Below are 22,425 nucleotides of genomic sequence, written 5' to 3' on the forward strand. Positions count from 1 at the left end.
TGATATTTTTACATAAGTTTTATTTGAGAACAACAAAACAAACATGCACGCAAACAACAGTAACAAAAACAACAACAAGGTCTGGATTCTATTCCTTTTGAAAGACATCCACCAGCGACATCGCTTGCATAATCGCGTCTGAGAGATAATGACGTCAGCACGTACGCACGCACGCACAGCTGGGCTCAGCTTCTTGTGAACAGCTTCAGTCAGAACCCGCGCGCACGCACGCACGCACACGGACGCGCACGCATGCACACCTCGAAAGCAGGAATCTTTTTCTTTTTCACACGAATGACAATTATTGTACATCACTGCCACCTGGTGGTCAGTGAAAAATCTGTAAAAAAAAATACAATGTATCATCATCATCATTATCTTCCACATTTTAAAATATTTAGCTTTTTTTAAGTAAGTCATTCCTCATATAATAATAACAAAATAATCTTATTAGAAATATAAAAACGTTTACATGAAACTTTCAATGTGTAAACCACACTGTTGTGACGGTATCCATTTGTTTAAAAACGTTTTTTAAAAATAATAAATAAAATTGCAAAAACGTTAAAAATAACATCACTGATGATGGTGTAGTGGTTCATTCGCCTGACTAGTGTGCAGGCAGCGTCGGTTCGGTTAATGCTCAGTGAAGGCGTGAGTGTGAAAGGTTCTGTCTCGATGGCAATTATTTTTACTCAGTCAAGCAGTTGACAGCCAGTGCAGTTTGAGCATAATCATTATTTTTATTTAAAAAGTTGCATCTAATTTGACTGACTCCAATATTTTAGGTACACAGATCATTATATGATCAATATGATATTACAAAAAAGAGTCACTTCAAAAATTCTACCCTTACAAACATAATTTTATTAATACACCAGCAAGGTACTAAGATGAAGCCAGTGTTAATTTTTGTGAGCGCAAATGAGACAAAACAAAATAATTAATTAATTACAATAATATAGACGTGATTGACCTCAACTCATTTCAAGAATTACTGCTACAAATAAAATGAGTGCTGTTGTTACCATTTACACACACCTTTAAAATTGTGTGACTGAACAAATCAATGAAGAGAGCCTTTGTTGCATCAAGAGTTTTTATTTCATTAGTGTAATGGAAACCTTTCAGGAGGCTTAAACGGATGGTTGTCTTGTTCTAGAAGCTCAATTTAGGAAAAAAAAGGTATTTTATAGCATGGGGTGATGTAAGGGCAATGAAAGAAATAATAAATAATGAATGAACAAAGGAGGCGTGCTGATGAAACTCTGGATGAAAACAAAAGAGAGCAGCAAGCTTGAGAGAAGGGCGGTTAGTCTTCATTAAACGTTGTTTAATTAGAGTACAGCGAAACACCGAGACAGATAGAAGCCCCCAAATGAAACAGATTATTTACACAAAAAAATAGATAAAATGTGAGGGGCGGAGTGAGAAATAAGAAAACCCAAACATTTCACAGGAAATACAAAGTGTCTTTGAACACATCACTTACTGAGCTCTGTGCCAACAGCTAAAAAGAAAAAAAAAAAGAAAAAAAATCCTCAACATGTTACAACAATTTAAGATGTCAAGACATTTCAGTACATGGTTAAAAAAAAAAAAGATTCAAAGTGTAGTTCAGGGATGGGGAACCTTTTTCCCCTCCAATGAATAGCCATACTAAATAGATGAATTTCTGATACAACAATCACATTCTTCAATTATTATTATTATGAGCATCTAGGTTAAATATTTTCATAAGAGCCACTCTGATTTGTTTCTACGAATCAAATGCTCTCGCAGGGCCGCAAATGGTCCGCGAGCCGTAGGTTCCCCACCCCTGGTCAAGTTCTACATTACCTTTTAACCTCCAATCAACATTCACCAATCAGAAAGGAACAAGGAAGTAAAAGTCTTCGTTACAAAATAAAAATGTTCATTATCTCAGTACGCGACTATATTTAGCTTACATACAGTACGGAGTGCTTTGAACGCGAGACAAACCGGACTGTGTCGTCGTCATTCCGATCCTGATCAATCACCCCCAGCGCCAAACAGCATCTGTGGAAGTCTGACATCATCAGCCTGTCGCGATGTGTTTAAGACCAAACTTCCTGTCCACTTTGTGTTGCCGGTCCGGTCAAGTGAAGGAAGCTCACCAGAACTTTTGAAGCAGAAATGGTCAGTCCTTGGAGCTAAATTCAAGTTTGAAAGTGTATTTATTTTTAGTACCAAATAATCTAAAAAAAGACAAATTGATGAAATGTTTCGAGTGATGACATTAAACTGAATTTAGCCCTGAGAAACAGTGGGGGTGGGGGTCGGGTAAGGGGGAAACAAACAAACCAGAAAGCACAGAAGAGGCAAAAGGCTCTTTGAAATCTTCTGGACAAGACAACATATAAAGTTACAGTACAGTTAGTAGTTGGACAATATCCACCACCATTATGGATTTTGAAATAAAGCAAATACGCTGCAACTTAAGTGTATATACTGTATGTATATACACTCAGGGATCATTACCATATTATGTAGAATACCTCCATCTTCAGGGGCTGTATTGTCAATGAGTCCCTCAAGTTTGGAGCTACATGGATGTCACCAAATTTGGCATTCCTCGCTAGAAATTCTTTGCCAGGTATTGACTTGTGATCAGGCCACTGAAGAACATCCAATTTCTTCATCTTCAAAAAAGTCCATGAAAATAGAAAAATTCTACATAAAACGGATTCAATTCAAGCTGGATGTTTACCCTTCACTCACGTTGATTGTCTTACTCAAAATCCATTGTGGTGGTGTGTAAAGGCAAAAATAATGAAAATGTCACTGTCCATATACAGTACCTAAGTGTTTACTTCATCATTTATGTACACTTTTAACAGCTCACCTTCTGAGCTGTAAGCTAATCTACTTTGAAAACGGTAATGCGGGCCTTTGATATACATGTAAAATGATAGCGGACACCCAGAATACTTTCTTTTTTTTCAAACACGCAGCATGTTTATGTCATTTGTGCTCTTTGACGGAGAGGAATGATAAAATAAATATACATGGCATTCGAAGATAACAAACTGCCTCTCGCCTTGCCAAACAACTATTCAGTGTTTTGTTGCCTGAGAATCAGTCCACAGTTGAGTCGAGATAAGTATGCGGCTGTTGGCGTAAAAAAAAAAACAAAAATCCATCAAACTGCGGTGGCAAGAAGTCTTTAATACTGAGAAGAAGACTTGGAGGAAGCGGCACTCCAAACACTTGAGGATCCACCTCTGGCACGGGGTTTCAAAGTCTCAAACCCAATACTGGTTCTTTTTCAAGACCGGAGTTGTCGTCCGACAGTCCTGCACCAGCTCCGGGTCGGCCTCTTTTGAATCCATGTCAGACATGGAGATGTTATTGGCCGGGTCGGTTTTCCGAAAGGTTTCCGTGCTCGCTACTTCGCCGTTTTTCGGCTTGCCCGCTCCCGCCGTCTGGACGTTGTGCTTACCCGTCTTGTTTTTACGGACCAGATAGTATGCCAAGAGTGCTGCCAAGAGTAGGAGGATGAGGATGACAAGGATGGGGATGAGAATGGACCAGATGTTACCGCGTCGAGAAACCACGGGGTCCCTGTGGGAGTTGCTGTCAGAGGGGGCTGCAGTGGTATGAGCATTCCCGTGGGGTTGGTCCTGGTTGGCTTTCCACCGAGGGCTTTCGGAGGTTGCAAGGGAGTACACAACCACATTGGGCTTGTCCTCACTGTCTTTTGTTGGGGCTTCTGAGGGAACCCTCAGCAGAGTAGCAGGGTAGACACCAGAGGCATTGTAGGGGCCAGTTTGAAAGGAAAGCACACACTCTGCTGGAGGCACCCCGTGAGCCTTAAGCAAGAAACGGGCCTCATCCTGAGTGACCCCATCTTGGGACTTGGAGGAGCTTTTGGGGATTTCTACAGCAATACGTCCTTCATCCAGGTCCCGCTGGCTGAACGAGTCGACAGGCTGGCCTGCACCAGGACCGCCAGACCTGACAAATCGAGCTCCCCGTGGCTGCTGGATTACTGTGAACGTAGGGGAGGTCCTGGTCTTGTTTGCCAGGGGGGTTGCGTCCAAAAGCTTCCTGTCGAGTTGAACAAGAGAGCCTTCAGGTAGAAGAGGATCCTGAGCAATCTTAGCCAGAGGCTGGACCGTGATATTGAGAACAGACGACACATTCGCCGCCCGACTGCGAGCGAAAAAAGCAACGCTGTCACGAGGCGAAGTGGACTTCACAAAGCGGACGCTGACTCTTCCTTCTTTGATCTGTTTCTGGGTGAAGGCTGACGTGGGCTGCCGGTCTACCATGACAGCCGCATACTTGGGAACACTCGTGATCTTGTAGATGACGTCCTCCTCCACGGGACCACCGGTGGTCGCTCTCAGCATTTCTTCGGTCACCAGAGTCTCGTCGTCTCCTTGCTTCACCTTGATCTCCGGGGCTTTGTCCAGAATAAGAGTGTGAGCTAGGATTCCGATGTGAAGGGTTTGTGGCTCCGTTTGATGCTCTCCATCCGACAATATGAATTCCACAAAGCCGTCTGCAAGGCTGCCATCGCTGTGAAAGCCCACCTGCTCACTGTTGATCATCTCCTGGGTGAACTCAGAGAGGGTGTCCATGGTGTGGGTGTCAACTAGGTGCCCATTTTTCGGGGCCTTGGTCACCTTAAAGTGGACCTCATCTGGGGGGCTGTCTTCGTCGTGAGTGTTCAAATGCTTCCGGGTCACAAGGCTCATAGATCCTTGCAGAACCTCCAGTAGCTGGTCAATGGTGACGAGCTCAGGGGGCTCAGTTCCCCGACGTTTGACGGAGACGTTAAAGATCTCCTCCAGGATTACAGAGTCGGAGATCACGCCATCAGCCCGAGACCTCAGACGGGCCCTGAAGGAAATGCTGTCAAAAGAACCCACTGAATCATCATGGAGGTACTCCAGCTCTCTGCGTGTCACATCCCCCTGCGTGAAGTAAGGCGAATCCTGGGGTAGGTCGCGACCCCTGAGGGTGATCCGTCCATGGGCAGGGAAACGTTTCATCTCGAAGACCACGTCTGCGCTCTCCGGCTCGGGAATGCTGGCCTGGAGGTTGGAAGCATCAAGGATGGAATCATCGATCGTTTTCCTCTGGCCTTGCACGATTTCCAGACCTGAGTGGAAACAATGAGCACATTACAATGGATGTACAATAGCCAACAATGACTCAGTCGTTATGCAGTCTCTCTGCAGTATGAACAAACTTGGCGGCCAATCTTATCGAAACAACCTTCATTAGATGCATCCTTGTGACGGACACCCAGAGACATCTTTTATCCTATTTATCCATCTATTTTCTATACTGCTGATCCTGTTCAGATTAATGAAAGGAGCTTGGACCTCTCCCATAGGCAGATAACACCCTGGACTGGTTGCCAGTTCATTGCAGGGCAATTCTCATTAATTTCCCACAGGGCCCTTGATGATTTCTCATGGCACACTAATGTACCATGGAACAGTGTTTGGGAATCGCTGGTGTATCATTTCAAACAAGTGGTTCAGTGGAATTAATGGGACAAGCAACAGGTGGCCTTCTAACTCCTAACGCTAAGGCCATTTTAGTCAGTCAGAAACCTGAAGAAAGATATTTCCGGAAAAGGCACAATTGAGAAAAGAAGGGAATCACACGTGGAAGAGTAGTAAACGCTTTGGATTTGACTGTCCTTTGGCATGACAACGGCAAAAACAGACATTCACCTTTGTTCCTCCACAGCTGTGAGGAAATGTTGCTGTGCGTTGCATAGTAGGAGATGGTGATGGGTAGCACGTGACGGACATCCGGGGCGGGCTGAGAGGACAGAATGAGCTCCACTGAGTCCCTCACGACCCAGAAGGGCTCCTCGGGCATCTGGTGCTCATAGAAAACCCCTCCAGACTCCAGCTGAGGACCAGGAGTGACAAGAGTTTAGGATGTAGAGTAGGACAGTAACTTTTTAAAAAAGGTTTTGCTGTTAACAATGTTCTCAAAGGCCTATCTGCACGCAGAGCTCATTATTTGTATTATTTTGGCGGACTCAGCTGACATTTTTCAGCCGACGTCTTCTTCCCTCTGGAAGTAAAAAAGAACCAGAGTGAAATTGATGCGCCACATCTCAAGATTGAGCATCGGAATGTGGCGGCTTGTGTTTATTTTTCCGCGGTCACCGTGTCCTGAACTCAACTCTTTCTTACACACATACACACTTTCACATAAAATAATACATGCGCACACACAAACACACTGAAAAACTCAAATAATCAAATTGAGACGTCTCTTGTCAGCAGATTGCAAGCAGAGACGTTACGCTTATCCAACCCAAGAGTTGATAGAGATGCACCTTTGTCGGTCTCCTTGCTTTTCTTTGAAACTAGAAGCGAAACATGTAACCCATAATCACCCGCTGAGCCCATTGATAGCAAAACTATCATAAAACATTGATAATAAACCGTGCAAGGTTGACTTTTAAAACACCAAGGATGATTTGACTCTGACCCCAAATGGGACAAAAATTTACTTTTTTTTTTGACCAGCTAACATTCATTCAATTGGGTTTTCCTGAGCTTGTGTTTGGACAACTAGAATAAGGTCTGTCTTCAAAAGACCCCTGGAAATGGGTGACACATTTGCTCAAGCTCTGAGCTTGTGAAGTTAAACTATTTTGAGCTTTTTTTTATGGGTAATCATCGGACATACAATGAAGAAAATGCAAATTCTTAACAATTTAGCGCTATATAGCTGTTGAGCGTACGTACTTCAAATTTGGCAGCAATCGGACAAAAGCTCTACAAAGACTTCTTCTCTGAAGGGAGCCCCAGAAATGGCCAAAATGCCCTTAAAATGGCTTCAAACCCAAATGCAGACTTCTTTTTTGTGTTGTTTTTACTTTCCATTTCTCTCTGGAAGTGTTTGTTTTCCGTCCATCAATTACTGGACTGCAGGGTGTTTAAGAGTTGATGGAGATGAACATACAGTACATACATGGATGGATATGGATCTTTTTGTTGGTACATACCAAATGTAATCTGGACAATTATATCAAATAAGACATAAATGTCAGAATATGTGTGAGGTTTATAGAAGCCACATCAAGTCCCACTGAGGAGCTCTTGGGAGACACACCCAGACTGGCTTTCTAGCATTGCATTAGTCAGGACATATGCTCTAACTTTGTGTGTGTGCTACATTTACAAGCCTGTAATAAATGCACAATAAATGTGTCTATTTGTGCAACAATACCACCAGGTCTTTTAGTGAGTGAAGGAGGTTTGACTTTGCACATTGATACCACCAACAGGTGGGGTCTAAACAATTATCGGGACACACCATTTATCAATTAGTTAATCTAGTCAGGGCTTACAAAACCCAATTAGAATTCAAGCTGTGAGCAACCCCTTTGCCAGTGGGATGTGTGAAATTTTAAACTAACCATCTCAGAAAGTGAGTGCTGAGAAGAAGAGGAAAATTCTCCATTGAATTAAAGTTGAAATAAAAGAAAAAACAGTGATGTGTGCGTTTCGTCATGGTAATGAAAGCAAAACTTCGCATTGACCAAGCAGTTTAAGGGCGGGATATACAGGCGCTCACTCAACAGGCTAACTTCACAGAGACAGGTTGTGTAAATTGAGCTATAACTCTTGACCCTTGTGGTATTTTGACAAAAGCACGTGCGAAGTGCTTACCTGTGTTTGGGAGAATCGACTGATTTCCTCCATTTGGTTTTTGGCGTTGGCCAGGATAAGTCGTCCCAAACGAGGAGGGTGGACCAGCGAGTAGCTGATCTCGTTTCCGTCTTCGTTTGTCACAGCGCCCAGATTAACACTCGTGATGGGCTGCCTCGTTCCTGTGGGCACACACAAACACACGCAAGGGTTAATCAGTGTAAAATTTACTTCTAGGCAGTGCAGTTAAGTCGACTCCAGAGTCAGGTCAGTGTATGTTTTATATGATTTTATATTTAAGTGAGGTGCTTATTAGGTAATACAATACTCAAGGGATGACAATATAAAATTACATTTTATATGCTCCTCATAAGTAGAATGCACTCGGGTTAAAAAGGGAGTTTGAAAATGAAAAATAATTAAATTAAAAAAAATTTGCGTCTGAGTTTTTAAAAAATGTTGGAGAAAAAAAATCTCATTGGTTGAAGGTGATTAATTTCATTATAGAACAGCAACGATCAGTAAGCTCTAACTTTGTACAAGACTAAGATGGTGTTGAAAAGAATTAAATACTTTCCCATTGTGAACACGCATACTATAATAAAATTATTGTTAATAAAAAAAACTGGAAAGAATTGACACCATTAAAACCAAAATATTACCAAAAACTACCGAAATAAAAATATACAAGTAATATACTTGAATTAACAAGTTAAAAAAAGACTTCACCAAAATAAATCTAAAATGATACACAATGAATTACATTGATTTTTTTCCTGTGATAGACATGGATAGTATATATAAATAAATAAAAAGTTGGATAGTATTAAAACGTTAATTACATACTAATATTATATATTGTAATAAATACAATGAAATAATAATGATAATCATATCTGATTACATTCTACAGTGAAACTATGTAATAAGTATATCAGAATAATACACTTAAATTAAAAAAGATAATAAAATCACAGTTCTAAAAACATTTACTGTAAATTAATAAAGGAAAATAAATAATATATACACAGTACACTGTGGGTGTGTGTGTACATATAAAATGCAGTACAGAACAAAATATAGAGCAGAATGTGGACGTCTCACCTGGAAACACCATGAGCTCCTCTTGCGTTACCATGGTGATGGTGAGGGGCCTGGCCGTAACGACAAATCTGTAGAGGGGAGACGTGTGTTCGCCGTCTGTCACCGTGAAACTGAAACCGCCAGACTCCTCACCTAAAGAGACATACAAGAGTTGAGTTTGAAATATACACTACAGTTCCAGAATTGGAAGACAATTTGGGCACCAACATTTTTGAAAAACGGTCATTTTATAACTTCAATAAACATTGGAAATTTGTTTTTTTTGAAAAGAGGACTTTCCTTAGGTCTATCCAACATCAGTCAGAGCAATTAGTTTGATGATGTAATTTCTGCTAAATCATGTAGCTCACTTTTTTTCCCCTCATCCTGTAGATGGCTAATAAGGGTTTAGTAACAGTAGTATGTAATAAGTAATACATCTGTGATAAATGGTAAATGTAACAATAACAAAGAAGACATCAATAGCATACCATCATTTACAGTACGACAGCTATCATTTACACAACAAGAGCATGTTTCTGTATTTTCTGCAAGGATTATTGGAAATTTCATGTGGGGAGGGGCACAGAAAATGTTCCCCAGTTCTCGCATGAGCCATACACACAGTCAGACATGTGGGTGTCCTCACCCTCGTGAATGAAGATGACCTCCCCATGGTCAATTTGGGCCTGAGTGAAATTGAAAACGGCCTCATCGGGGAAGTCTTTGAACGCCACCATCCCGTTGGATGGTGACTCTACGCTGTAATAGACTTCCTCGGCGGGGGTGTCGGCATCCTCGGTTTTCAACATGCTGGGCGTGATGTCGGCCTCCTCGCCGGCGAGTACCTGGCGAGAGACCAGGGAGAAGGCACGGATGAAAATGCAACATACTTTTATGTGATTTGGGAAATTTATGGCGGCACGGTGGACGACTGGTTAGAGCGTCAGCCTCACAGTTCTGAGGACCCGGGTTCAATCCCCGGCCCCGACTGTGTGGAGTTTGCATGTTCTCCCCGTGCCTGCGTGGGATTTCTCCGGGCACTCCGGTTTCCTCCCACAGCCCAAGAACATGCATAAATTGGAGACTCTAAATTGCCCGTAGGTGTGCATGTGAGTGCGAATGGTTGTCTGTTTGTATGTGCCCTGCGATTGGCTGGCAACCAGTTCAGGGTGTACCCCGCCTCCTGCCCGATGACAGCTGGGATAGGCTCCAGCACGCCCGCGACCCTAGTGAGGAGAAGCGGCATCAGAAAATGGATGGATGGATGGGAAATTTATGTGACAGACTCTCACAGGTAGCAAACAAAGCCTTGAAAATAACTGAAGTGCAGAACTATGTAACATTGCTGAAGTTCCCAAGCCCCTAAATAATTCCAATGTGAAAGTAATCTATCATATAAATAACTTCATTGTAATTAACATGGATGATAATAATTTTTTTTTTTTTTTGCTGTTTTAAAAATATTAATTAATATTATTAACATGGATAATAATAAAACAAATTTACTATTTTGGCGGACGGTTTTTACTTTATATTAAAGTTTAAAAAACATTTAAAATATTTGTAAAACGTTTTGTGAGTATACATGAAAATTACGTTTTACTACATGGAAATAATAATGATATTAATATATGTCATTATTTGATTATTATTATTTTTTCCTTTAAAATGTGTTTATATACTAAACGTAATAGTAATACTACAACAACTACTACTACTATTATTACTACTATTACTAATATTTACTATATTAAAAAAATATTTCGTTTGAAAAATATATTTTTAAAAATAGGTTTAGTGTGAAAACATTTTAATTACAATGTAAATTATTATTATTATTATTACTATAAAACAATACAATTGTAATAATTTTTTAAATCTTAATTTAACACAGCGTTGAATTAGCACTCAGGCACGTCATAATGACGTCATCTTGCAGTTACCAAAAATTACGGCAGATGGCAACATCGGTCCGCTCCATAAGTAACGCGTGCATTGTGTTAATCAGACAACACGACGGCGCTTTTGCAAATGAATGGATCGATACTTCTTCATCGTAAACGGAATGACGACATAAAACCAATAGGCTGACACAAAATGGATGACATCTCCTCCCACAGACAGTCATATTAATGCAGCGCACGTTTAAATACTCGAAAATAACATGAACATGTTTGAGGGGTGCCTATTGTCTTGGAGGCGTTATAAAACTTACTTTTCTGAATTTGGACTTTGGCCTGCACACACTTTGTTAAAATAGCAAGAAAATAAATGAAAGCTAACTTGAAGAGGTGACCTGTCCATGACGGGAATGCGGAAGTGGTGAGTTGGGAGTTTTCTACCCTGTTGTTCTACTTTTAAAGATGGAATCCTTCAAATAACCACTCTTCATCTCTTTGTGTCGGGTAATAGATTTATTTGTGTGTGTGTGTTTGTGTTTGTGTGTGTGTGTGTGTGTGTAAATTGGTCTTCTTGTGCCTCACGAATTCTGCCAAGCAACCAGTGGCGAAGCTGTAACATGAGCAGGGAAAATACCAATTATGTTGCCTGCTAAGCTAGCCAAATCATTTATGTCACTTCTGAAGTTGTGACGTATGAACAATTTCATAACGTTTCCAAAACAACAAGCACTATGGTACTTTTAGGTGGCAAAAATGATTGACTACTGCTGACAAAAACATGTTTTGTTTGAGCTTGTGCTGCCAGATATAGCCCAAAAGGGTTTCTGTTTTATAAAGATTTCCCTCAGTAAAATCAAAAACGAATCTGGCGGAGCCTGCGTGGGTGAGGTAGATTAATTGAGTTTGTGTCTTAAATAGGTGTACAGAGAAGATCACAAGACTGTGCATAGGCGGCGTAGCCACTTCTAAAAGGGACAGACTGAGAACCAAACCTCAAAGGCGTTTTCTCACAGGTATGTATATTTGGTTGGGTTGTTTCTGAGTCATTTAACAAAACATAAGAGTTAGCCTGCAAGGTAACATCAGCTCAAAAGTGTGCTATAATGCAGTAAACGAGCACGTCTGTGCCATAAATCAGAGTATCTGAAAAGTCAATTCATTAACCAGTCCCTCAATGATCATGTTAACGATGTCTGAGTTTCCACTACATCTAGTTTTGAATCAACTTACCAGTTGAAATGTAAATTACGATTGGCCCTTTGAAGCATTTTACTTCACAACAACCTTTTACTTATTGACCCTTCACATCGGCGGCACGGTGAATGACTGGTTAGAGCGTCTGCCTCACAGTTCTGAGGACCGGGGTTCAATCACCGCCCCGCCTGTGTGGTAGTTTGCATGTTCTCCCTTTGCCTGCGTGGGTTTTCTCCGGGCACTCCGGTTTCCTCCCACATCCCAGAAACATGGCTGGTAGGTTAATTGACGACTCTAAATTGCCCGTAGGTGTGACTGTGAGAGCGAATGGTTGTTTGTTTGTATGTGCCCAGCGATTGGCTGGTAAACAGTTCAGGGTGTACCCCGCCTCCTGCCCGAAGATAGCTGGGGTAGGCTCCAGCACTCCCGCGACCCTAGTGAGGATAAGCGGCTCAGAAAATGGATGGATGGACCCTTCACATATTCAAACTACGGTGGTCGAAAAGAAGGCTAAAATCATCGTTCAAGCCATTCATCGTGCTTTCTCAATTGCTCTCTGCCTTGGTCAAAATCATCATTGTTTTAAAAAATGCATTGCTCAGTGATTGCTGTTTGTGGAAGAAATTGGAGGTAAAACAGCACCCCAAATTAGTGTTTTAAAAAAAAAAAAAGTATTCACACATACACAACAGATTTTTTGTTTTAGTATGACTTCCTCATAATGTACAGTATTTACGTATAATTCAGTCTATACAGTTACAAATCTGATTTAATTGACTTTGGAGTAACTTTATAACACTGGATAAAAAAAAAAACAACAAAAAACCTTGTGGTATAATTCTGTAGTGAAACCAATGACTGTCTAAAGTAGGGGTGTCAAACTAATTTTTGTCACGGGCCACATCGTAGTTATGACTTGCCTTGGAGGGCCGCTATAACTGTGAACCAATATAAATGAAATATTACCTCCTATATTGTAATTACATACAGTATACACAACACATTGATGAATAGCCAGTTTTGAAATCAGAAGCCTATAAAAACATGTTTTTCAACTATTACATTTCTTTTCAAAGGGGGATTGGTAACAAGAAAATGCTTGCAAATATCTCAATGGTATTACACCAAAACACGAGCAATTTTGATTTGCTTTCGCAGGCCACATAAAATGATGTGGTGGGCCGGATCTGGCCCCCGGGCCACCAGTTTGTCACCGTGGTCTAAAGATTTTATTCATTTATGTGTTTGGGAATTTATTTGGGTAAATGTACATTTTTAGAACTTTTTAAAATCCTTCAATTTATTTCATGTTGTTTTATTCGTACATTAGTTTTTTTAAATATCAAATTAATATTTTTATAAGCTAATTTTACAATAAAATATAGGCACCCAAAGGAGAATCTATGAGAACAAGTATTCATAAATCAATGAAAGAATAACACAATTTTGAAATGCAGTATAAAAATACTTATTGCTTTTTTCTTTATTTGTTGTAAAAATATATGCACCACGGGTATGCGTCACATGTATTGTGTGAAATATAAACTGGGGGAGTCGTGCTAATGCTTAAATTCATCCTGTAAGGAAAATTATTCAAAGATTGTAGATCGATAGCTATAGAAATCTTTTTTTTTTTTGTTCATAGCAGTTCCTTGGAGGTTTTACTTGTATTCAGAATTGCATAGCGTGCCGCATCAAATGCTCTCTTGGATTTTATATGGCCCACGTGCTGTAGTTTGCCCACCCCTGGTGTAACCGCTAATGGACGACAGTAGACTAGGTCAAAAGGGATCAACGGTGAACTAGAATAGCGCCTGAGCCGAACCTATATTGTGTGATCTCCGACCTCAGAGGTCACCGCGCACGTTTAAATCAACCCAAGCGCCACTCGCCATGCTATCGCGTTACACTCTGCGCGGCGTCGCAGCACAACAACGTGCCACCGCCGGATGTTGGAGGCCTCATCATCAAATGGCGAACGCTTTGGCGGTTTTTCCCAAAATACGGGTTGCCGGGGAGACGTGGAACCGCAGGAGGAGGAACGGAACGAGCTGAATGACACGCTTGCTTTCCAGTTGTGGGAGCTGATTACTCCCGACTTTCCCCAACACTCCAAACTCGTGGAGGGACTCTTCCAAACTTGGACCAAGGTCAGTGGTCACCCTTTGACTCACTTGGGCTGACCATTACTTGCTGATATATTTTTGAGAAGAAAAAAAAAAAAAAAGGAAAATAAATAAATAAAAATCCCTGAAGGATTTCACAATTAGGCAACAAACAGCTGAGAACACAATTGATTCAGACGCGACTCGTTGGCCACATAAATGGGCTGCTGTCTGAATAGAGAAAGAAATAAAGAAGTATAAAAACTAACTCTGTTGTAAAGTGGATATATGTAAAAAGTCTACACACCCCTGTTCATATCTAGGTTTTGTGATATAAAAATGAGACCAAGATAAATCATTTCAAAACGTTTTCTACCAATGTTACCTCTAACTTGTACAACTCAATTAACATTTAAAAAAATTTTGTTGAGAGGGGAAGTAAAAGTAAACAACTGAAATAGTGGTTGCACAAGTGCACACACCCTGTTATACCTAGGATGTGACCAATCACGAGCAAACTCATTGTAAGTGGGAGTCACCACACTTGCCATCATTTCAAGTGCCTCTGATTAACCCCAATAAATTTCAGATGTTCTAGTAGGCTTTTCCCGACATTTGTTTTGCTTTTTAGCAGATGTCTGAAGATTTTGTGCCAACACTGACTGCTGTTTTGAAATGTTTATAATTTCTTCTACCTCATCTAAGGCCCCAGTTCTAGCTGAAGAAAAACAGCCCCAAATCATGATGCTGCCACCATAATGCACTGTAGGTTTGGTGTTCTTTTGGTTGTGAGCAGTGTTGTGTTTGCACCAAATACATCTTTTGGATTTATGGTCAAAAAGCTCAACCTTGGTTTCATTGGACTGTAACACATTTCCCTACGTCTTTTGGAGATTTTGTAATGGACAAAAATTTGGTCAGAGGCGTGTACACTTTTTTATATCTACTGTACTTTATTTTGTTGGACTTTGCATATGAATATGAAGACGTTTACCTGTGAGTCTCAGGCTATCCTACAAGCACTTGCTTTAAAAAAAAATATATATATATATTAGAATTTTTTTTTTTTACTTTAAATGCTAAACTACTGCTGCTGCAAGCTGTATGTGATGCTAAATGTCTGTGAATATCACTTGGGCTTTTACATTTCCTGTAGTGTGCATTGTATTCTAGTGTTTTTTTATTAATAAAAACTTGGAGTTGTACCCCAATTTTGTCGTATTTGCATCATACAGTGACAAAAAAAGGCTTTCTATTTCCATTCTATCAATTTGTACTACTACTACTATTTCTACTCCTACTATTATTTTTTAATTTGTAGTGCCTTTCTGTGCAGTCAAGGGCACTTTCCAAAATGTAAAACACGAGCAAAATCACTACAATAACTAAATTGCTCTACATTTAGAGGGACGTTATTAATGTTAAATTGATTACTGATGATCATTGAAGATGGATTTTTACCTTTGTCAATGAAGAAATGTTCTTCCAGTTTTGCTCTATTGTGGAGGCCATGTTTCACTGGACTGCAACTGATACTGGCTTACAGTTTCATTATGTTTGAACGCTTCAAATATTGGGGTGTTCCTCCTTTATCCCACTCTGAATCTTCATCAGAGAGGGGAGAACCAAATAAAAGTTCAGCCTATAAAGATGTTTCCTTGGCAACATTTCACCAGTGAGTATGTGGAGGATGAGGAAGTTCTATGCAACATTGAAAAGAACTTTCCAGAACATTACCTCTAGCCCGGTGTTGCGCATCAGTTTCGGCGGCTCATCATTGATGGGCCAGACAGTCACGGCGACGGTGACAGGAAGGCTGCGTCGGTTGATCTCATAAGCTGAGGCGGAGATAGTGAAGCTGTCCTCTGTGCTCTCGCTGCTGTCGTGCACGTAGTAGATGTGTCCGAGTTTAATCTGTGGCGGACAGGAAGGATTTTGACTTTGTCACATTTCACACGGCACACAAACAAAACACTGACAGCTACACGACACACTACATTGTTTCCATTCCCAAGTCATTTCAAGCTAATATTTTTAAACTCGATGGACGGTGACCTAGTGGTAAATGTGTGCCTCACAGTTCTGAGTTTTAGAGTTTGAAAGGGCTCTGGACTTCTTATGTGGAGTTAGGATGTTCTTCCCATATTGGTGGTTTACTAGTTGAATTTTTAATGAATGTAAGACAGTAAGAAGGTATTACTCTTTAAATGTAATTGTTAAGATTTTCTTTATTGTTGGAAGGAATTGTAAGTAGCTTTTTGGAGACCCTGTAGTTTTACTGTCAGCGATTATTTGTTGTGCTGCACAGAGACCGAAAGTAATAATGGGCTGGTAATGTCTGGCTGCAACGGGGACGAGTAATGTTGTCTCTGTGGGAGGAGACCCAAACACAAAGGGATCAGTCATGTGCTGTCAAGTGAGCTGCCATGGAAAGCGCCACCTGTAGCCTGGTCCACTCTTGTCTCCTATATGCATGCAAAAGAAGGAACCGCCACAACTCTTGTCTCCTTGTCACTTGGCCTTGAAGTCCTGTTCAACTGGAGCCATTTTGACACTTCAGACAGTGATGTGTCGGCCCACTCGCCACAGATGACAGTTGTACATTTATCTCGATAAAACCCGGTTAAGTGTTTTTCGGCGAGAGGAAACGCTTCGGGGAGCGGAACGTGCCAAATGGATCCCATATGATGGGTTGCTTCTGGAATAACAACCCAGGTCATTACTGATGGAGCACAGTCACGAGAGTCAAGTTAGCCTGCTTGTAAGACTGTTATTGTGCATTCATGTTTACAATACATGATCATTTATTTAACTTTGACTTGACTGAAGTATTTCTCAATCATTATAATTACATTTATGATAATTATATACAGTCATCCCCTGCATAGTCACAGTTCACTATTTAAACAATTCAGCTATTTTTTTTTTTTCTATTTGCTGAAACCCTACATGCCACAAGATGGCACCGAAGGCCGGTCCAAATATGAAAGTAGTACAGTAATTGGTGCAAGAAAGCATGTTGAAGTGATACATCTCCACTGAGAGATAAGCTTTGCATGTGAAGGTGGAGCAAGGTTTAGCCTGGGATGTTAGTGGACTAAAGAAGAAGAAGAAGAAGATAAAGTTTTGGGGGTGGGGTGTCAATTACACAGGGCATTTCATTAGTCTAAACCAGTGATTTCCAACCTTTGAGCCAAGGCACATGTTTTACAATTGAAAAATCTCACGGCACACCAACAAACAAAAATGTCATAGAAAGTGGATACATTAATTACTGTATGCTCTTTCTGCCATCTAATAGAATAGCATTTATTTTTTTCTGTCTGTCACTATGCCTCACTGGCATAAATAGATGAACAAAGATACATTATTTCTTGTAAATTTTTTTAGCAATTACATAAAATTTTATAATTTCCCACGGCACACCACGGCTGGTTTAGAATCACTGGTCTAAACGCATGGGAGCACTACCCTTTATTGGGAAAAATATGGAAGCACATGGGAACCGCGAAAGTCAAAAAGCCACAAAACAATTTGGAGTTCAATCAACATATGGATAAATATTCCTTCAAATGTCAAACGTAACTTGGTCAACCAATTGTCAGCAAATCTCGTGAGTGAGCATCTAAAGGATTAGCTCGGCAAGTCTTTTTTTTTTTTTTTTTTTCCCCCCCCTCTTTTCTCTCCTCCCCTCTCTTTGTGATTCCACCGCAGGAGGGTACCATTGATGGGAAAGAGGAAACGTGTGATGACACCAATCGAAAGCAAAATGGAACTGACAGTACACTATGAGCAATAATAATATCAATTACATACACAATTTTACCAAGCAGCCGCTAACATACTTTACAGTACATATCAGCTGTTACATGCATTCCAGCAATACCTATAAAACCCTACTAAGTGACACTATCGCTCTGCACCTTTCATAATGTTTGCATTTTACGCTTGAATGTACTTCAGTTAAAATATTAAACTGTTACTTAAAACATTGCCTGTACAGTTGCTTGTGGTCTTATGATGGCTGAATTATAATTGATAATTTTACTTTAATTCATATGGGGATTCTGAAAAGTGAACTTGGAAGTCAACCAGCATCATCTAGGTTGTGTTCCACTTTGGCGGTTCCACTGTAATTAATCGGGTGTAGGAAGTGACCAGATGCTAGATGCTTCCAACTTTGTGATAAATGGTTTTGGGGAAGGCCCTTTTCTGTTTCCAGTGCACAAAGCAAGAACCACAGACATGCTTAGATGGTAGCGGTGTGAAAGAACTTGGCCAACAAAGACCTTTGGGATAAACTATAACCTTTGTGAATTATGACCTCACAAACACAAAAAAAATAAATGGATACACAAAATCTTGTCGATAGTCTGCCTAGGTATTTAAGGTGTCCCAATACTTTTGTCATCACAGTGCATTCCAGACCCAATAGAAACATGATGGAATCAAAGATTTAAGTGACGGTGTATTGGGGAAGAAAGAAGACATTAGCAGGTACGGATTCCATACTGGGAGCTGCCACATCTCATTTATTTTGCCTTGTGGCGGCTCATCCATACGAGTCATGCTGTGATATTGTTGGCCGATATAACCTCAGTGAACCCCAGTCAAGAACATGATCTCGCCCGCATACAGGCATGCACGCACGCACACACACACACACACACACACACACACGTCTATCTGCCGGTGTCCCAGAGAGGAGCTTGGAACTATTCGAATTCTGGAAAATGGTCAGAAATTACAGTCTGGCTTGAGCGCGGTTATTCCTCAATGTGGAGTTCATTTGGGAGAGTGGCAGTAAAAATAAGAAGTGCACACACTGCACACACAAAACGTCGCCGAGAGGCAGTGTAATGTGCTTTTTTTATTATGGCAGATGATATCAATGCTCATGCTGGTCTTCCTTCCATGGAGTTTTTCATTTTGTGATTTCATATTTTTTTTAGATGTACGTGCGGGTCTGGCAGCACCAAAGCATGGGCGGTTTGTGTGAACTCTATTGTAGGAATGCATACTGCCAGTTCATTCTGGCCGCAGGCGCTCAAAAACCAACGTCAATTTTTCCAGAAGTCAAGCGAAGCGACGAGAAAGATGCAGGCCAGGGCTTGACGTGGGAACGCCGAAGATATCTATCTGACGAGCTCGACGATGTGGTAACATTTAGTGTGTCCCCCCTCCCAACAGTAACAGCTTGTGTTTTTAATATTTTCCTAAAAGTGGCCGGACACGCAACAACTTGTGTTCACTGGTAACCGGGGGAAAGTTCCATGATGGTTACTCCTCATGGACAAACACTCTAGGATACTTTAAAACTGCATGTACGAGATGTTCTGACACTCTGATACAGTGGCAAGATTGCCATCCCTGTTTATTAGTGATGACTGTGCCCCAATTAGTTACTTGGTGTGTCGTCTACTTCAGAGAAATCAAGACCTCCCTTAAATAGAAATAGATTGTTTTTCCCCTTCAGGAAAGTGTAATTAAATCTGCAAGCAATGAGGGACGGGTCCTCGTAACCCTTTTTCATGGCGAAGCCTCGAAATTATCCTCGAACTATGATGCAATTTAACGTCATCTAGTCGAGGATGCGTGGTTCAGATTGGGGCTCATTTGGGCGAATTACCTAAAATAGGTTCGCCAAAGTATAAACCCTGGAATTTTTGGCCAAAATAGCTGCTTCAAACCAGAAATCCCAAAATTGAACAGGAAGTTAGCTATGGGTCCTTGTCACGTGACTGTTTTTTGGTCCTATTATGGTAGACATTCCATTGAATTCCGCATTGATCAGTGATTTTTTTTATTTTTGTATTTTAAACTTTACAGGGGATGTTACTGAATGAGTTAATTATCTCAGGTCATATTTTTTATTATTTCTATTTTTTTATTTGGTCCTGTTCGATCAAGCAGAATGGAAGATCTGTATCCCTTTTATGCCGGAACAGTTTTACTGTGTCACAGGGGAGTTTTTAAGGTTACGCTGTGGTTTCTTGGTATTATAATTGAAGTTTATTAAGAATTAGAGTCGATCAGTCAAACAGAACAAAGTTTCTCGAGGGGAGAGAGAAACAAAGACAAAGCACTAATTGTAAACAGGATGAGAGAAGTAAGTCATTACATGAAACATTCAATATAGGCTGTAGTGCTACACACTGTGAGGGAAGGACAGGGCAAGATAGAACAGGACAAGGACAGGAGAAGAAGCAAGCAGGACAAGGGTCATGAACCTGGCTGTACAACTGAAGTGTGGTGGGGTTAACTATGTAAATTATAAAAGTCTACAGAACGAGAGGAAAAGTGAGGGGTTACACAAGCGATTTGCATATTCATGAGTTATTTGTTGCAATAAGTGCGTGGCCCCACACCCACTGAAAGAGTCCCAGGGGTGTGTGCCTGCGGACACATGCAAGTGAATTGACACCGTTTTACATGCACAAAGACTGACAGAAGTGTCCTGTAATTGCTGTGCCCGCACCACGGAGGCTGAGGACCCCAGCCAATCGATCAAGGGGTGGGAACGGGCCCAGGGGTCCACCTGAGAGCAGCCCGTTGGACGGGACACGTCCCACACCGAGGGACCCAGGACGGTCCGCCGGCCCCACCGAGGCGCCCCAACATCTGGCCACCCAGTGCGGGCCGCAGGGACCAAATGCCACCCCCCCCACCCCACGCGCCGCATTGTTTATGTTCTGGGGAGTAGCACGATTTATTTGTTGCACTCAGTCTGCCTTGGTTCTTGCTGTTTCTCCATAGTTGTCTTTTTAAATTTTGTTTTAAATGCCAACTTAATATTATAAATAAAGCTGCCCCATCTGTATTTGCATAAGTAAATGTTCCAACTCTTATTTTTGCAGAAATATGATATTTACAACAGGGTATCTGGACAATCCTACATCAGTCACAATGAGAGGATAATAAATGGAAGAGGCTCTTAATCAACATACTTGTTGCAAATAACAATGCTTCCTTGTATTTAAATCATAGAAGTATTTTAGAAGTATTTTATCATAGAACTTTTATACTCGACCTCTTCCCATGTGAAATAAGTCAGCTCGTCTCCATCCTGGAAACGGATCTCGCCGTGCTTTGGCGGCTCTTCCACGACAAATTCAATGTTGAAGGATTTGTAGAAGGGATGGAAGATGTTGATGACTTCTTCGTTGATGACCATGCTGAGGCCCTCCTTCACCGTGAAATTGAAGGACTGAATGGGGATGATTCGGGGCACGATGTTCACGGTGATGTGCAGGTCCTCCACTGTGGTAAAACCATTGCTGACCTCCATGGTAAATGTGTCAACGCCCTGTAAAGTCGCGAAAACTCAAGTATATTATATACAGAAAGGAAGCATCAGATGACAGTGAGTAAAAAAAACACACCTGGATGGATGCAGACACGTAAAGAATGCGTCCGTGATCAATGTCGTCCTGTGTGAACGAGTGAATATAGTCGAGGACTGGCGAGTCTGTGCCGTCTGTGCTGTTAGTCAACTTGACCACATGACCGAGGCGAGGTGGTTCTTTGATGGTGAACACCATTTCTATAGGCAGAATGTCAGCTTGCTCCACCTAAGCGAAGCACAAAATGGAACACGGTTATCATTGAACCTACTGTAGGGGGCGTGTAGGGGGCGTGGTAACAACTGACAAAATATGAGAAAATGGTGTTCCTCGTCCAACAGAACAAATCTAATTCATCAAATAACTATTTACTTGGGTGTTGTATTGAAACTGGAGCTGGGTAGTATTTCCTTTCAGTAATTCAGGGGGGGAAAAAAAGCATGTTCAACTCCATTAACACGTGTGAGAAATTGGGACACGGGTGTAGACCATGTCATGTCACACATTTACACAGACAGATTTAAGGTCATCCGACTAGGCGAAGTTTTAATCAGCTCCCCGGAGCCCCAAGCCTGTTTAGCAGTCATGGGTCCCTTTCACTATATTTCACATCACACTACTTTGCATTTTATAGCGTTGTAGGAAACATATTAGATGCACTTCCACAAGCCAAGTCAATACTTTACCTCTGGAAAAGCAATACTATCAAGGCAGAGAGACTGACCATATTGGAGAAGTATACGTGCTGTTATTTTAGATTCATCCCATCCCTACACTGTTCAGCGGATATGTAATGTATACTTTGGGTTTCAGTATTTTGCCATCAAAATTGCACTTCATTAGTCTAAAAGTAAAGTTACATAAAATGGGAGCGTGTTTAGACTTGACGGATGATTTGAATCCCATTAGCTGCTTTCCAGATGAACTGCAAGCAGGCCCCTCTTACAAATTACAGTGGGCTTCAGGATGCTCCCCACGGGATACCCAATGCTCTGTTTTCCACACCTAATCGACTCCAATTTAATACATAAACTCGATTAAAAGTGGTGACTGTCCCGTCACATTTAGTCCTGCTTTCATGTGGCTGCGATGTAGATTAGAGATGAGGCATTGCTGGAGTGAGCCATTGGATAAAAACCGC

The 22,425-nt window shown here is 41.1% G+C and overlaps 1 protein-coding gene across 2 annotated transcripts in view; it reads right to left on the reverse strand.

The window, feature by feature from the left end:
* Positions 1–1,087: 1,087 nt before the first annotated feature.
* cspg4 (chondroitin sulfate proteoglycan 4) overlaps positions 1,088–22,425 on the reverse strand; it is a 66,646-nt gene continuing 45,308 nt past the window's right edge. For both annotated transcript variants that reach the window (XM_061677898.1, XM_061677897.1), the window contains 8 exons: positions 21,324–21,512; positions 20,972–21,247; positions 15,679–15,855; positions 9,388–9,586; positions 8,760–8,891; positions 7,677–7,837; positions 5,715–5,898; positions 1,088–5,131 (listed from right to left, as the gene is read on the reverse strand). In XM_061677898.1, coding sequence (XP_061533882.1) covers positions 3,267–5,131; positions 5,715–5,898; positions 7,677–7,837; positions 8,760–8,891; positions 9,388–9,586; positions 15,679–15,855; positions 20,972–21,247; positions 21,324–21,512 — 3,183 coding nt within the window. In that variant the 3' untranslated portion in view covers positions 1,088–3,266. The remainder of the gene's footprint in view (positions 5,132–5,714; positions 5,899–7,676; positions 7,838–8,759; positions 8,892–9,387; positions 9,587–15,678; positions 15,856–20,971; positions 21,248–21,323; positions 21,513–22,425) is intronic.

The sequence above is a fragment of the Phycodurus eques genome, chromosome 5, assembly GCF_024500275.1.
Source record: "Phycodurus eques isolate BA_2022a chromosome 5, UOR_Pequ_1.1, whole genome shotgun sequence".
Classification (NCBI taxonomy): Eukaryota; Metazoa; Chordata; class Actinopteri; order Syngnathiformes; family Syngnathidae; genus Phycodurus; species Phycodurus eques.